We start from the raw sequence: 15,545 nt of genomic DNA, 5'->3' as shown, positions 1-15,545 counted from the left end.
TTTTTTTATATATACACGGCTTTTCTCCTGGAACGAGGTGTTACATGGACATACTGATATACCTGAGCGATGATTTGATTTAGGGATATAATCCCCCAAAGCCCGTCACTCTCGTAGAAAATGCCTCTGTTCAGAAACCATTTCCAACCACCGTGGTCCGTACGAGCATCTGATATTCCAGACCAACGATTCAACCCGCCACCCACCAAGGGACCTGTGCTTTTCATCAAAATATGACAATCCATCAAATCAAACAGTATAACGCTACCCCCGGCCTTCCTCCATTCTGCAAACCGACCAAAGGAAGGGCCACCGCGGTGGCAGCCGGGTGGCCTCAGATTGTGCAGCGCAAAAACATCCCGTGTATGGTCACCGCGTGCTACCGTGGTAACCAAAAAGAATCGTATTATATTTATATGTATATGTATATGGAATGAATACTTTTCTTTTGCCGCTTGATCCATTCATGACTGGGGTATCTTCCAGTTATTCACGTTCCACCACCATCGGCGTATCCTCGTCCCCAGGGACCTGCCAGTAAATTGGGCGCCGCGGTTCCAATGGCGCCAACCTGCGAGAGCAAGGGTCCACAGTGTTCCTTGGATGAGGGGTAGGAAGATCTGTGTGTTTTGTAATTATATTAGTTAGTCTCGTCATCAGAATATCGAATGGACAGGTAAGAAAAGGAACTGTTTGCTCAAACAGTTTGATCCAGCGAGCCAAATGAACAAAGGATATAGAAGAGTATGGGAAAAGAAAAGAAAAGAAAAAAAAAAAAAATCCATTTACCTGATCCCGCACCGTAATCCACACAACCCTCTGCCAGGTCTGCGCCCCCTTCAAGCTGGCCAGGTAGCTCTGCTCAAAGCGCAGGTCTGGGAGGGGTGGAAAGGGTGCGCGCTGCAGAGGCCGTATCGTCCGGCTGGGATCGACTATGTCTGATGGTATAGATGTTGCATCTGAGGGGAGGCGGTGGCGGCTGGTTGTGGCTGCGACTGGTTCCTTTTCGTCGACTGCAGTTGATGGGTTGATGTCATGGGCGGGGGAAGGACGGGGGTTTATGGAGGCGGTTTGGAGGGTTTCGGCGAGTTGGAGGGCGGTGTCTGTCATTTTGAGAGTGGCTCAGAGGGCGTTGTGGATTGTGGGCGATTGTACTTTGATGTTGAGGGTGAAGGTGAGTTAGTGTCTGTAACTTGTGTGTTGGTTGACAAAACTGAAGATTTAACTGGAAACTGATTTAAATATTTATAGTGTGTATCTTAACAGTTCAGGAGAGCTTTTTAGGTCTCCATCACTCATCGATCACAATTCACTCAGCATCTCTTCTTCTCCCCTCTATATTTTTTTTTAAAACTTTCAAGGACTAAAGTGTAATGTGATCTCACATGCATCTATCCCATGAAATCTTCAATTCGGATTACTATTCGTCTGGCTTGCAAACATGATATAAGAATATATGGGTTTGAGATGCCGCTGAGCAAATACTAAGAGAACACAGAGCTTCAAGAGGTTCTGACCAATGATATACATACAGCCTGAGAAGAGAGAAGATGCTGGCCAGAACTATATGTTTGGCTTGCTTGCGGGGGAGATTACTTAACCGGAGATAGAATTGCAGCCTGGGGAGTGGGGAGGACGTTTGCTGGTCTAGCATGGCACGACGAGAAATACGTAGCCTGAGCGGTGTCAGCCGGTGATACACGGCTGGAGAAGAGGTTGCTGACGAGAGAAATCCAGTTTGAGAGGGGGGTTAGTTAACTGCTGGCCAACATCGGGTGTTGCATGAGAATATCTAGATGAGAATGAAACTCGGGTGCTAGATGGGCGGCGCCGAAGAGGCATGGCATAGAAATATATATATAGGATTCAGTGCAGCGCCGGCAGACAATATATAAGAAATCGAATAAGAATACATGAGGATTCTACGGCTTGTTTAAGAGCAGCGTCGTAACGACATGTAACGATATGATATGATTTGATATGATTGTCGTAAGTAACTTGAACTGCAGAGAGAAAACTTGCCGAGCTCAGCCCAAACCCCACCCCTGGAAAAACACACAACAAAACCGCTACAGGAAAACATCTCCCTCCAACCGGACTGTATGCACAGCAACAAAACTGCACGGATACCAATTGAAACTATTTCCTAAATACAATGGCTGCTACCGAAGGATATCCTCTTCTCTGCTTAGAGAATCCCCTGCTAGGTATTCATCAACTTGCCCTCTGCGCATCCCGCTCAGCCCCCTAGCTAACATGCCCCTCATTAGATATTCAGGGTGTCGGGTATGTTCAAAAATAGGGAATTCTCCGGGCTTCCTTAAAACTGCGTAGCTTTAATAAGTCTGTACTAAGTTATGGTCCAGAGATGCTGCCATGCTCGAGAAATACGGGTTGAAACCCAACGATGCCATTCTTGCGGAGGAGAAGCACATGGGCCTCTACGAGGACCTGATACAGAACCACGGTGCCAGATTGATTGCAGGTGGAGCTGCGCAGAATACTGCTCGTGGTGCTCAGGTATATACTGTTACTTCTCTTTAAGAGTGCGGGCGTCGGCGAATTGGAGAGTCTGAGGCCTAATCATGTCAATAATGTAGTACATTCTCCCGCCAAACTCGGTGCTCTACATCGGCTGTGTCGGGAAAGACAAATATGCTGAAATCCTCCAAGAAGCCTGCAACAAGGCTGGTCTGCACACTGAGTATCGTGTCGATGAAACTCAGCCCACTGGTCGCTGCGGTGTCATAATCACAGGCCACGACCGAAGTCTCTGCACCCATCTTGCAGCATCCAACGAGTACAAGCTGGACCACTTGAAGCAGCCACATATCTGGTCTCTGGTCGAGAAGGCCAAGATATACTATATCGGCGGTTACCACTTGACCGTGTGCGTACCAGCTATCCTGGCATTAGCTGAAGAGGCCGCTGGGAAGAACAAGGTACGTCCTCTTGGAACCGTCATGTACGGCACCAGTTGCCCCTCCCACCACCCCTCCTGTAGATCAGACACCATTTGTCTAATTTCACCCCCCTCGCCCATCTCGCCAATGCAAATAGATCTTCCTGCTCTCCCTCTCCGCCCCCTTCATCTGCCAATTCTTTAAGGACCAACTCGACAGCGTCATGCCATACACAGACTATGTCCTAGGCAACGAGGCAGAGGCCCTCGCCTACTCCGAAGCCCATAACTGGGGCCTGACCGACATCGAACAAATCGCCAAGAAGATGGCCACGCTGTCCAAGAAGAACACTCAGCGACCTCGAACGATTATCATCACGCAGGGAACTGATCCTACCATCGCTGCAGTGGCTGATGCAAAGGGGAATGTCGAGGTTAAACGCACATCCGTCCATGCTATTGCGAAGGAGGAGATCAATGACACTAACGGTGCAGGGTAAGAGTTTCACCACCTACAATAAAACGAATCGCTTAGTAGTATGGCTTATGCTGCATACTGATATCTGTTCTTTCTTTCGAGAAATATAGTGATGCCTTCGCTGGCGGCTTCTGCGCCGGTATCGTGGAGGGCAAATCGCTCGAACAAAGCGTTGACATGGGCCACTGGCTCGCCAGTCTCAGCATCAGGGAATTGGGTCCATCGTGAGTTCAGCCCATTCATATCTATCTTCCCGCTGCTCCTTTTGTCGTCTCCCAACCCCGAGACGTCCAGGGCAAAATACTGACCTCTACGTGCAATACAACCAGCTACCCATTCCCCAAACAAACCTACAAGCCTTCTTCATAAGCAGTGTTTTTATTTTTTCCGACTTGAAAAAAAAAATATGAAAAAGTTTCTTCCGGACTCACCTCAAAAACATCCATAGACTCAACTCCATTGCCATTCCTTCCCTCCATCAGATCATCATGAAAAAAAAAAAATGAAAAAAAAATTCCACAGGCTCAACCCCAGATACCCATAAACAATGCAGACACCGCTTTCTCAAACAAAATTTATCAGATATAGACCCTTCATCATGTTGTTGTCTAGATACTTTCAATTTTCCTCCCTCTCCTGATCGATATCGATGGGATGAACAAGAAATTCATCCAATTCAACCCGCTGACATTAGACATATTCTGCAATTTGCCCGTTCAACACTTTTCCCCCGTTTAGACCAGATATAGTATTATGACGAATGATACATGTAGCATGGCGGATGAATGTCGCTCAAGCATTTACTACGAATATCTAAACAGCAGAGGAAAAGATCGCTAAGAATGCATATTAAAAACAAGTAAATGCAGGTAAAAGTTGATAAAAGTACGGAGTATAATAAAAGGAATGTGTCATTGTCAGCAAACGAAGTACGTTTTTACAAAGTAAAATGCATTCTCTTAAATGATGGTGGAATATTCGACCAGTTCAGCGGGGAAATAATAAACTTTCTGTGCAGTTTATGATGGCAGTATGTAAACCAATCAACTACTTCTACATCCATCCATACATGTATAATCGACAACGGCAGGTGTTTCAACGCAGGTAACGTGTAGAAGGTTCTGTGTATCAAAATCTCAACAGACACAACAAACGGGCATACAGAACGGAGCAGGGGGGAAGCAAAACACGCCATACATTCAAACAAATTGACAAATACAAACTGGTGCAAAAGTAAAACATATCGTGGATCGTTCGATCGACCGATCGATCCATCCATCCATCAATGCATCTTGCTCAAAAGCAGAGGACTGTTCGTTCATTTGCCGTGCGGACAAAGTCTTGTTGAAAACAAGATTGGATGGGCAGTCACGGGGACCGCCAAGGGAGAGTGACATCCTTGTCTTTGAGGCGAAAGGGGCGCAATGAAATATCGGGTCCTATTACCAGTCTCCACTGGGTGGAGGCTATGTTTCCTGCGTTTGGCACAAAGAAGGAGAGAATGAAAGGTCCGTTCAAAATTTGGGTCTCTGTTTTGGAATTGTAACTAGGCGGGCCTCTGAACTGCTGGTGCTGGTGCCATTCGTGCTGTTGTTGGCCGTGACTGGCTGGTGGTCGAGGAAACCACACGGGGTTGCGGTACATGTCAATGTATGAGGATTAGATCTTCATAGTTGATTTGGTGAGCTATTCTGGAATTGAAGAAAAAGAGCGTGGTTGGGCGCATTCCTAATACCATTCTGCCCCGGCAAGGTCAAGATGGGTTTCAGGGGTAAATGAGTGTGCCGAAAGCAGCAACGAGAGTTCTTAAGGGGGAGTAAGAACCATCTTCTCCCGACCGTCGTGTATCATGATGTTCAATCAATAGCGCATCCAGACTACTCCGCAATTATTCCGTGTCCCTTTCTTCAGAATCAGCAAGCAAGCTTATCTCCCAGTCCATACCACCACGATCACACGAGATCCGTTGGAAGGTTGGAGAAAGAGAATACAATCGGGACCCTTCCTTCCCATTTTCCACAGTAAAAGATAAAATTATTTATCCCCATAAAAAAAAAAAAGAAAAAAAAAATTCACCAGAAAGTGCCTCTTAAATAAAAAATCACCCACCAAACCCCCGTCCACACGGTGGTGTCGGACCACTAACACCCGCGGTATTAGAATTCACACTCGATCCCGGAACATAGGGTGATGAACGTGGATAATACGGGCTGGACGGTTGACCGAATACCCGCTCATTGAACTGATAAAAGTTGATATTATTGTCCACAAAGCCACTGATTGGGAGACTTGGGGGTGCCTGCTGCATTGCCATTGGAAGTGGTCGACTGCTATACCCGCCATCATTATTGTATTGGAAACTTGACGTCTGCGTCTGCGTTGGGGATATGCTGCGTGTTGCATATGCGTAGTCGTGGGGGTTGGATGGGAGTTGTAAGTTGTTTTGGTAGCCCATGACGTACTGCTGCTGCAGAGGAAAATCTTGTGGCTGAGGGTATGAGCCGCCGATATTATTTGAAGCAGCATTAATTGCACCTATGGTATGCTGGCACTGGTCACGTTGCCTCATGGCGGTTGATGGGCGGGTTGCAGGAGATATGGCTTCTCCTGGCTGCGGTGCAAAGGGAGTGTTTAAGATACTTGGCAGAGCTGGTCGGGGGGAGTAGGATTTCGGAGCCTCAGCTTCAATGATTGGACTATATGGATGGAAAGTTCCCGTTCCCGTTCCTGTGTCATTGCTATTGCCGGAGGGCTCGCCGCTGTCCCGTTGTGGAGTTCCGCGATTGGCGTTGGCATTGTTGAGGTTTGCGTTTTGCCATGCGGTAGATGATGAGAGAGTTCGTTCCATGGGCGGGCAACTTTCAGTTGATTCGGATTCGACGAGGTTGTCAACCATCTGGTTCATGGCGAAAGAGATGGATGCGGAGGCAGACTGAGATGTTGCGTATTCCATTACCCCACTGTTGGATTCAAGTGGCCGGATGTCTTCGCGATCTATTCTGGTTGAGGAAAGAGAGTGGTGATGGCCTCCGCTCGGGCTTGAAAATTGGGGGAGGCCTTCTTCTTTGTAGACGAACAGTTTTGTCTCATTGTTCTCTGCTAAAATAATGGGGATTTTCTATGGACGATGGTTAGCAAATAGTTTCACTTGAACATGTGCAATTCCAGAAAAAACCAAAGGAACAACAGTACCTCCTGAACGACCAAATCAAGTCCATCAATAACAAACTCCCGAACCCGGAACAACATTTCAATGTGAACGGGTTGTTTCTCCTTAACGTCATCCGACCTCGGCTTCTTCTGCCCATGTTCATTAAAGTATCTCCGCCATGTTACATCATTAACCAACGGGCAGAAACCCAGAGTATCTTCGTCCTCGTGGAGCAGATAGCTGACCTCGGAGAGGCTAGGCACATCAAAGCTCGATGTGAGCAGACTCAAGGTGCTCGCATACATCTTCCAAAATTCCTTGATCTGTACATATAGCGGAGTATCCTGATCCTCGCAGATCAAGGAGCCACTATTCGAAAGTAGCCAGGAACTGTAATGTCTCAAGGAGGGCAGAACGCATTGAGCGACTGGGCTTATTTTCTCAGACTCATTTGCCGCAGCCGAGCATTCAAGTTCAGCAACCAATATTTGCAAAAGAGTGAAGAAGGTCTTCACATTGAGTCTCTGGAAGAACAACCCTGCATCGCGTGCGGGCTCCACGCCATCCTTTTCTTTCCCATTCGTCCGCCGAGCATTTGCGTAATTTTCAGCAGCAATGTTTATCAAACAAACCTTCTGAAGCAGATGCAGAGGCAGAGAAAGTTCCTTGAGGTCCACGGCTATTTGGCTGAGGATCTCATTTTCAAGCTCATCGTGCTCCGGAAAATCTACCCCTTTATAACACTGGGCATGGAGGTATACGAACGACGAGATAAGTGACGTCTTCTCATCCTTCGAGTTTGCAATAAGCTCGCCCTTGGCCCAGGCTGCTAAAACTTTTTTGAACTCGATTTCCAGGTTGCCATTCGATGTCGGATTAGGTTCTTGAGCAGATAATGCACGGTACAGATGATAAGTTGCCTGGAGATGGTTTCCATCTGCAAGCCCAATAACGGCAAGCTGGTTGTGAGACATTCCCGAGTCAGGGTTATTCATATCAGCCAACTTATAAAACCTAACAGCTCGGTCCCAATTGCGATTCTTCGTTGGCGGAACCAGTTCCATCTCACGATAGCGGGAAAGATCACCAAGTCGAATAAGGGTGGCATGGCAGGTAAGAAGAACGGCCTTGCGAAGATCCTCCGAAATATCCGGTTTATCGTCCGTAGAAAGGGCTGTTTGAACGAGAAAGAAAGAAAAAAAAAACCAATAATCAGCGAGTTGTCTCCCTTTCTTTCAATTTCATTCCCATATCATATCTTACTTTCAAACTTAAGTTCCTTGGCCAATTTATCCAACTCGGGGATGATGTTAAATCTAGAAACGAGATGCTGTATGTAGCCACGATAAAAGCGCTGGCTAGATTTGATGAAGTTCAAATAGTGATTTTGCAACTTTCGTTTCTCGACGGGTCGCTTTTTCTGCGCATCGCTGTCTCGGAACTAGTGAACGGGGGATGAGCAAAAATAAGAAAGGAACGGAGAAAAGACGGAAATTGAAAAAAAAGTAAAGGATCTGTTAAACGCACACGAGACAAGAGTTTACGAAAGCGCGTGTTAATCTTCACATGTATCTCCCATAGCCGGCGTTCAACACTCAGAGATGCAGACTCCGTTCCGTTCTCGAAGCACTGGAAGATGGCATTTTGGCATGCGATGCGGAACCTGTATTAAAAAGCGGAACCCCACAATCAGCACCTCTCCGTGACATGTTCGGGGGATTATTTTTGCAGTTAGATTCGCTAAAGAAAAGCAGCAGAGGAAGATGGCACTGTACATACTTAGCAAGACAATCATCGATCTCAGCAAACGTAGGTTCCTTTTCAGCCAGGGCATTCAAAAGGTCCTTTTCGCCGTCGAGTTCGGAGCTAAGCATTCAGAAAGAGACGAATTAGTAAACGGAGCAAATAACCAATATGCAAATCTACTCCTTCTCTGCATTTTCACTTTCCCTTTAGTTTCCCGCGAGATCAGGACCTCCTTCACTTTCCGCCAGTGGATTGTGTCCAGTTGCGGGGTACGTGGGGTATTGTTCGTTCCATTTCGAAACAATCACTTACATCACAACATCATTTGTACCATCCCGTTCTCCCGTTGCCATTGCCTCAACCCCACTCCGCTCCCTCGAGGTAGATATCAGGGGAGAAAGGGGAGATAGGGGAGATAGGGGAGAGAGCAAGAGCGTAAGCAGGAACACCTCTAGCAAAAGAGTGACAGCTAAGTCACAAGAATAACAAAGAATCTGCGGACAAATCCCCGTGCTGGCTTGAACCCCCACTGCAAGGCGAGTCCACTTTCTGTCCTCTTCCTAATCCAGCGTATTGCGCTGCGCTTGCGCTTGGGTCAGATGATGGTGACCAGTCGCGAGTCGGAGATGGGTTGCCAGAACGCCGGAGGACTCGAATCCATTGGGGAGCAGGCGCTTGACGGCTGGATCAAAGAGAGACGACAGCGGGCGCCGTGGTGGGACCGTTCCCTGCGCAAGGTTGGGGATGTGGTAGGAAGGGTAGATTGAAACGCGTTCGTCCGGATAGTTCTTTTTTTTTTTTTCTGGGCGAAATGCTGTGTTGAGACAATTATGAGAAAATCGCCAAGTGAGCGTAATATAGTTATTGCTGCTTGTCACCGCTTTGTGATAGGGGCTGGGCTGGGTGGTTAAACAATGGCAAAAAAAAAGGTATTTATCTGATTCGTATGTTGGGTTTATTTACGCTGGATTTAATACATAGAGGAGGAATTTACATGTATGTATGAAAATAAGAATAGTAAATGGTCGTCACAGATCCCCAAATTTATATACAGATAAATATTTAAAACCAATTTCAAGCCATAAAACAATCCTCGTTTACAGCTGTATCTATGGAGATGTAATTGACACCCCCCCCCCCCCCAAAAGAACATAAAAGTAAAAGAAAAAATGGACAGGCTTCAGATCTACAGCTGACTCTTCAGTCCCTTAGCACTCAACAGCTGCTGCGACTTCTCCTTCTGCCTCCTGATCTTCTCCGTGCACTCATCCCTGCGCTGCTTATTCTCCCTCCTCCCCATCTGCTGCAAATGCACTTCATCAGGACCATCCGCAAGCCTCAGCGTCCGAATATTCGCCCACATGTTAGCAAGCGGGGTATCCTGACAGACACCCATAGCGCCATGGGCCTGCACCGCACGGTCAATGACCGTCAGCGCAGTCTGCGGCACAAGCACCTTGGCCTCCGCAATCTCCTTCAGCGCACCTTTGGCATCTCCAAGATCAATTTTGATCGCGGCATTCAGCACGACGAGACGCGCAGCGTCAATCTCAATGCGTGACCTGGCGATCCATTCAAGAATGACACCGTGCTCAGCCAGGGTCTTGCCGAAGGGCTTGCGCGACTGGTCGTTGGCACGGGCAATGAGGTAGTCGAGAGCACGCTCGGCGGCGCCGATGGCGCGCATGGCGTGGTGGATGCGGCCGGGCCCAAGGCGGCCTTGGATGATTTCGAAACCGCGGCCTTCACCAAGGACAATGTTAGAGACAGGCACACGAACGTTCTTGAAGCTAATGTGACCGTGGCCGTGGGGGGCATCGTCATAGCCGTAGACACTCAACATGCGGTGGATGGTCATGCCGGGTGTATCGGAGGGGACAAGGACGACGGATTGCTGCTTGTAAGGGTCGGGATTGCTGGCGTCGGTTTTGCCCATGACGATGTAGACTTTACATCTTGGGTCACCGATTCCGGATGACCACCATTTCTAGATAGTGCGGGTGTATATGTTAGATCTCGGTAAAGATTGCATGGAGTTATATAAAGCACATCGCTGGGCTGAGAGTACCTGGCCATTAATGACATATACGTTACCCTCTCGTCGGATATCAAGACTGATATTTGTGGCATCACTGGAGGCGGTATCCGGCTCCGTCATGAGGAAAGCTGAGCGAATCTTGCCCTCCAAGAGTGGCTCGAGCCACTGTTTCTTTTGTGCCTCACTGCCATATTTCGCGAACACCTCCATATTTCCAGTATCCGGTGCGGCATTGTTGGTAGCCTATATAAATTCGTCGGCCGGGGAAGTCAACAAACCAGCCAATAGAACAGATGGTGAGAAATAAGCTGCAACTGCAACGAGTAATCCCATACCTCACTGGCCACCCGACTCTTGCCCAAATACTCCGCCATCAGTCCATACTCCAAGTTACTGAACCCAGCGCCCTCCTTGAAATGGTTCTTGGGCAAGAACATATTCCACAGTCCAAGCTTCCTGGCCTTAGCCTTGAGCTCCTCAAGGATGGCTGGGGTAGTGGTCCATCTCTTATCTCCCTCGCCGAGCTCAGCCTTGAAAACAGCGTCTGCGGGAGTGCACTCTTCATCGACGAATTTTTGGACCTGAAGTAAGAAAAATGGCGTGGGTCAGCGAGGGCTTCTAGGACAGTAACTGGGGGGTTGTGGGGGCGTCGGCATTCGAGTCGGCATGCCGAAAATGTCACGGGATCTATATAGAAGCGCGGTACATACCAAATCCAGGGTTCGCTTTGCCCGCTCACTCACGAAGGGCAGCGCAATGGGGGGAATTCTTGAACTGGCCGACATGATTGGATGGAATATGTGGTTATTTGGATTAACGGTTGCGGGGAAAGTTTAACGTTGCCGGGGTTTGATGGTAGAGGAAAAAGGGAAGAGGAACGAAACTTCAGAGCTTCAATCTGGAGAAAGGCTGGTGTATTTAAAGCAAGACACAGGATTAGCCGGACGTAAAATACGGACACGCACGATTCCATCCATTCGCTGTTCGTACCTAGGCAGGAATTTGACGCGTTGAACGTTGAGGAGCTATTCGGCCCAGCACGTTGAACCTCGGCTGTGGAAGCTCTCTGGCACCAATAACCAACCCAGGCCGGGTCGATGCTCGCCGTTGCAGTGAACGACTTCTTTTCAATGTATCAGCCCTCAGTTTCTTCTGTATATAGCAGAGCCGTGTGTATGCTTGTTGTTGTTGTTGTTTATTCTGTGTTCGTATCCCCGCATCCGCCGGAAGCTTGATATATAATAAACTCGCTGGAGGCGGTAGTTAACTATTTAGTTAAAACTGCTACCAAAGCGCGGAGCATTTACACGCCATATGAATATCAGGCCACCAGATAGTTACAAGATCCACATATTTAGATGCGGATACACGGGTCCTTTTGCAGTCTAGAAACATCATTGACAAACTGGAGATCACAATCTCAAATCAAAACCCTCATAACAAGATCACAGAACCATAAGATAAAACCATCTAAACACCCTCAACGACAGAAAGAATTGCAAGTTAAATGTCCCCCAATCTAGCCACAGGCATAAACCCCTTTTCTAAACCAGCGCTCCGGACTCTTCCTTGGCCCTTGGCCCTTCACCCTGCGATCACTCGTGAGGGAATCAGGGGGGATGTCTGACAAGCAACTTGATGCATTCAACCCAACTCGCTTTTACCGCATTCTCCGTATCCGACGCTGCGGCAGTGAGCGATCTTCTATCTACCTTTTCAAACCCGGCCAGGAAGCATCACGTATTTATTGATTCGTATGATGCCTTTGAAATTGGCCTATTTAGAGACCACTCTAAGCACAATTTCCCCCCCCCCCCCCCCCACAATGTCAGTCAATTTAGTTGCACCTCATAGGGGAAAAAATGTCACACATCCGGACTTGTGTGCGCGATTAACTATTTCAAATAGATCGTGATTCCTGATGGCGGCGGTTCAAGCCTTCTTGAAAATTGCAATTCCTCCCGTTTCTATTATATCATCACCCCCTCTTTATTCGTATCACTGCCGCGGGCCAACTGCACACTCGCTTCCCCTCCCTCTCTTTGTGTTTAAGCGCGTGTGTCATGCAAGCCTGGAGCCTCCCAGTGTGGTGTAGTTACTTAGATAGTCTTGGCTTGTAACTAATTTGCGTGCTGAAACTATGTTTTCTGTTTTCTAATCGCATATTTGCTCTTCTACGTCTACGTCAACAACACCTATTACAATGCGAAGGTGATGAGAGGAAGCAGACAGGGGAGGTGAAGGAAGTCGTGGATGTAGATGAATATCTGATTAACTTGACTGTGTGGTTCACAGTCTGTCCTTGTCGATGTTGTCCCTTCCCCGCAGCTGTGTCATCTGCTCTTGTGAGGCCACTAGGATGTTGTGTTGTCTGGCATCGGTGGTCCAATGGTTAAGATCCGACATTCCCATCATCCACCGCTGTGGAAACGGTCGATAAGTGTCAAACAAACAAGTTAGACATGTCGAAGACCCGGGTCCGATTCCCGGTCGATGCAGCTGCTCTTTTTGCCGCTCCAAATCTCAATATGCCTCACTCACCATGAGTGATTTGGCTGTCTCTGTGCAATATGAGTGTAAAGAAGTTGGAGCATTCAATGCCTACAGATGCTGCTTGAGAGAAATGAAAAGCTTATCTTGAAAATATCTCTCTCTAATTTGACATGTTACGATGGTCGTGCGACGAACACTATATTTTGGCTGTAAAATATGGTGTAACATGAAGAAGTTAGTTCATATGAATCATAGTCGCTGTGAATTCCTTTTGAGATAAGAAAGGTTGAACAGGCATAGGTATACCTATATTCTACGGACAGACGGATTTTTTTGTTCCCTATGTTCCTGCTGCTATACGGCACAGGTAGGGCCTGTAGAAATCGCATGTGTTGAGTTCCTAGATGAAGATGAACACGGAGACATCCTTCAATACAGCTTGATGAGACGAGCAGATTTTCAACAGAAAGGGTCATACCAATATGCGATTGGTGCTATCGGGGATGACAGAACTTGAAGCATGAGCCCATGCCCAGCGTTGGTCATTGAAGCTACCAAACAGGCAGTGTAAATGAAAAATTCCCCAAATGAAACTGGTTGATAAAAAAGCAAAGAACAAAGATGGCCGATATGCTCATTTCAAACGGGCACGGCGGGGCGGTGGTTCCCGTAGCTGCCACATAACCCAGTTAAAAGAACAAAGCAAATCCAAATCCATTATCATGTCAGTGTATAATAAATTTATCTGTTATTCGAGAGAACGCCCCGATTTCCGTCGCAAAACAAGGTGAACATGAGAGAGAAAACAGGAAGAAAAGGAAAACAACACCGAAAGAGCAACAGCCTTGTAAGCGAAGGAAAATAGAACAGATTTCTCTAGCCGAATACACTGGAGATCAGAGAAAACTCGCTATAAAGGGCATAAGTGCGTAAACACTAGAAGTAAAGGGAGAAGGGAAAAAAAAAAAAGAAAAAGGAAGAGTAATCAAGAATGTGCAAGTGCAGAGAAGAAAGGGGCAATAGGGACAGAGAACGCTTATTAGGAATAAGGAGAATTTCAATCAGGGAGAATGAAAAAGCAAGCAGAGTTCAACGAAAAACGTCTCAGCCGGTAATGGGAGCCCAAGTGTTTAATCCCGGTGGCTCAGGCATTCCTTTCTGAAGATGGTGATCCGCCCTTGAATTCGTCGTTCATTCTCTCAATGGACTTCCTGCCAATAGCCTTTGCGAAGAGGGTTTGCGGCTTGCCAGCACTGTTCATGTAGAGAAAAACGGTGTTAGTTGACAAGTTCGGAGTATGACATTTGGCATGAATCTTGGAATGGATGAGCTAATTTAAAAAAAAAAAAAAAACATATAGTACTTCTTGAACCGCTTTCCCTTAAGTTCGCTCAATTTCTTGGTGCATGGGCTCATGATTCCATCTGATGGAGAGACGTATGTCCCTTTCTCACTATCATTTGCGCGCAAAAATGAAATATCAGCTGTATGTCCAATGTTGTAACGGCGGAATGACAGTAGCATGTATCACAACAACAGGGACAAGACACAAAAACCACACCTCTTCCCACTCTCTATCTTGTCCTTCAGCACTTGTCTGTGATATTCCATCGAGTTCATGTTTGCAGCCTTGGGGTCAAAGTCAGAGTCTCCGGATGACGCCTGTGGCACGTCTCTTGCCATATTTGTATTCGAGAGGTGTGTGTTCGTCGAACGATCGGAGAGAGGAGCAGCCTTCGAGGGGCTTGTAAGTTTGGATTCCATTGTGGGAGTTGTGGTTGTCAGATCGGATACAGGCTGTTGATGGTAGAGGAGTGCTCCACTACAGGGTTATGCAGGCTGGGGATTGCGGAGGTTGTATCAGGTTCGTAGTAGATTTGCTTGATGATATAGATTCCGGAGAAGGAACCGAACAGTCGTGAGAAAGGGAAGTTCTTTGGAATGAAGCAGAATGGGTAAAACTGGGGATTTGTTTGAGAGCAGAGAAGTTGTGAGATTTGGTTTTTTTTATTAAACAAAAGAGAGCTGACAGCAAGTGGCGGCGTTTTATATTACTCACACCCAAAGTAAATTGTTATATTTTGTGTTGACAGCAACAACAGACTCTGTCTTCACACGAGGTAATTTTAAATGCAACTTTTAAAGCAAACAACAGAGATGGTTCCCAGTCAATAACGGAACTTGTTGTCCAGCTTGGGACCGATGATATATGATGATAACTACGGCCTGTTTTCGCGGTCCCGATAGTTGCCATGGCAACTGCCGCATGCCTGAGCCGTGCTAACCACAGAGCCCAACCCTCCAAACCATCTCCCACAGAGATCATCATGCTGATTTTGACTGATGGTTCAATCTCAAGCAAGCCTTTCTGCTTGCAAGTCTCCATCGATGACTCATAGATTGAAACGAAGGCCCCCCCTCGATTTCTGTTCAGGTCAGCCAAATGATAACTATCCCTGCCAGCCCTATATTAATGTGCCCTGGGGGACAGGGATGGGCTGGTATGGAGAATCTAATAAGATGGATGATATCAATGATTATGCGGCATGTTTCCACAACAACCAAACAACCAAAGTCGGCATGTTTACGTCAAGCTATCAAAAATTATTTTGTATGAGTCAGAATACTCCAAAAAAAAAAAAAAAAGAAAAAGAAAAAGAACAACCATGAAAACAATTCGTTTCGAGGTTTGTTCCTCTGTTGCTCCAGTTCATCAGACGCCCTGGGTCTTCTTCCC

The 15,545-nt window shown here is 47.0% G+C and overlaps 5 protein-coding genes and 1 non-coding gene across 6 annotated transcripts; 2 read left to right on the top strand and 4 right to left on the bottom strand.

The window, feature by feature from the left end:
- Positions 1 to 464: 464 nt before the first annotated feature.
- On the bottom strand, positions 465 to 1,110 carry PADG_02247 (uncharacterized protein; the record flags this gene model as incomplete). Its single annotated transcript, XM_010758975.1, has 2 exons — positions 465 to 620; positions 790 to 1,110. 2 exons carry the CDS (start codon positions 1,108 to 1,110, stop codon positions 465 to 467), a joined length of 477 nt encoding a protein of 158 aa, XP_010757277.1.
- A 1,266-nt stretch (positions 1,111 to 2,376) lies between these two features.
- On the top strand, positions 2,377 to 3,749 carry PADG_02246 (adenosine kinase; the record flags this gene model as incomplete). Its single annotated transcript, XM_010758974.1, has 5 exons — positions 2,377 to 2,520; positions 2,601 to 2,942; positions 3,061 to 3,398; positions 3,491 to 3,604; positions 3,710 to 3,749. 5 exons carry the CDS (start codon positions 2,377 to 2,379, stop codon positions 3,747 to 3,749), a joined length of 978 nt encoding a protein of 325 aa, XP_010757276.1.
- Positions 3,750 to 5,481: 1,732 nt separating this feature from the next.
- PADG_02245 (uncharacterized protein) lies at positions 5,482 to 8,405 on the bottom strand (the record flags this gene model as incomplete). Its single annotated transcript, XM_010758973.1, has 5 exons — positions 5,482 to 6,498; positions 6,573 to 7,705; positions 7,795 to 7,972; positions 8,059 to 8,194; positions 8,311 to 8,405. The coding sequence occupies 5 exons, from the start codon at positions 8,403 to 8,405 to the stop codon at positions 5,482 to 5,484; spliced, it is 2,559 nt and encodes an 852-aa protein (XP_010757275.1).
- A 1,058-nt stretch (positions 8,406 to 9,463) lies between these two features.
- On the bottom strand, positions 9,464 to 11,100 carry PADG_02244 (uncharacterized protein; the record flags this gene model as incomplete). Its single annotated transcript, XM_010758972.1, has 4 exons — positions 9,464 to 10,264; positions 10,346 to 10,558; positions 10,651 to 10,896; positions 11,026 to 11,100. The coding sequence occupies 4 exons, from the start codon at positions 11,098 to 11,100 to the stop codon at positions 9,464 to 9,466; spliced, it is 1,335 nt and encodes a 444-aa protein (XP_010757274.1).
- Positions 11,101 to 12,689: 1,589 nt separating this feature from the next.
- PADG_11399 lies at positions 12,690 to 12,813 on the top strand. Its single transcript has one exon. It is a non-coding gene; the product is annotated as a tRNA-Gly (tRNA).
- Positions 12,814 to 13,952: 1,139 nt separating this feature from the next.
- Positions 13,953 to 14,572, bottom strand: PADG_02243 (uncharacterized protein; the record flags this gene model as incomplete). Its single annotated transcript, XM_010758971.1, has 3 exons — positions 13,953 to 14,061; positions 14,172 to 14,261; positions 14,370 to 14,572. 3 exons carry the CDS (start codon positions 14,570 to 14,572, stop codon positions 13,953 to 13,955), a joined length of 402 nt encoding a protein of 133 aa, XP_010757273.1.
- Positions 14,573 to 15,545: the final 973 nt, after the last annotated feature.

The sequence above is a fragment of the Paracoccidioides brasiliensis genome (genome assembly GCF_000150735.1).
Source record: "Paracoccidioides brasiliensis Pb18 unplaced genomic scaffold supercont2.2, whole genome shotgun sequence".
NCBI lineage: Eukaryota > Fungi > Ascomycota > Eurotiomycetes > Onygenales > Ajellomycetaceae > Paracoccidioides > Paracoccidioides brasiliensis.
Note: the sequence above shows the minus strand (reverse complement) of the source record. Positions and strands in the feature narration are given on the sequence as shown.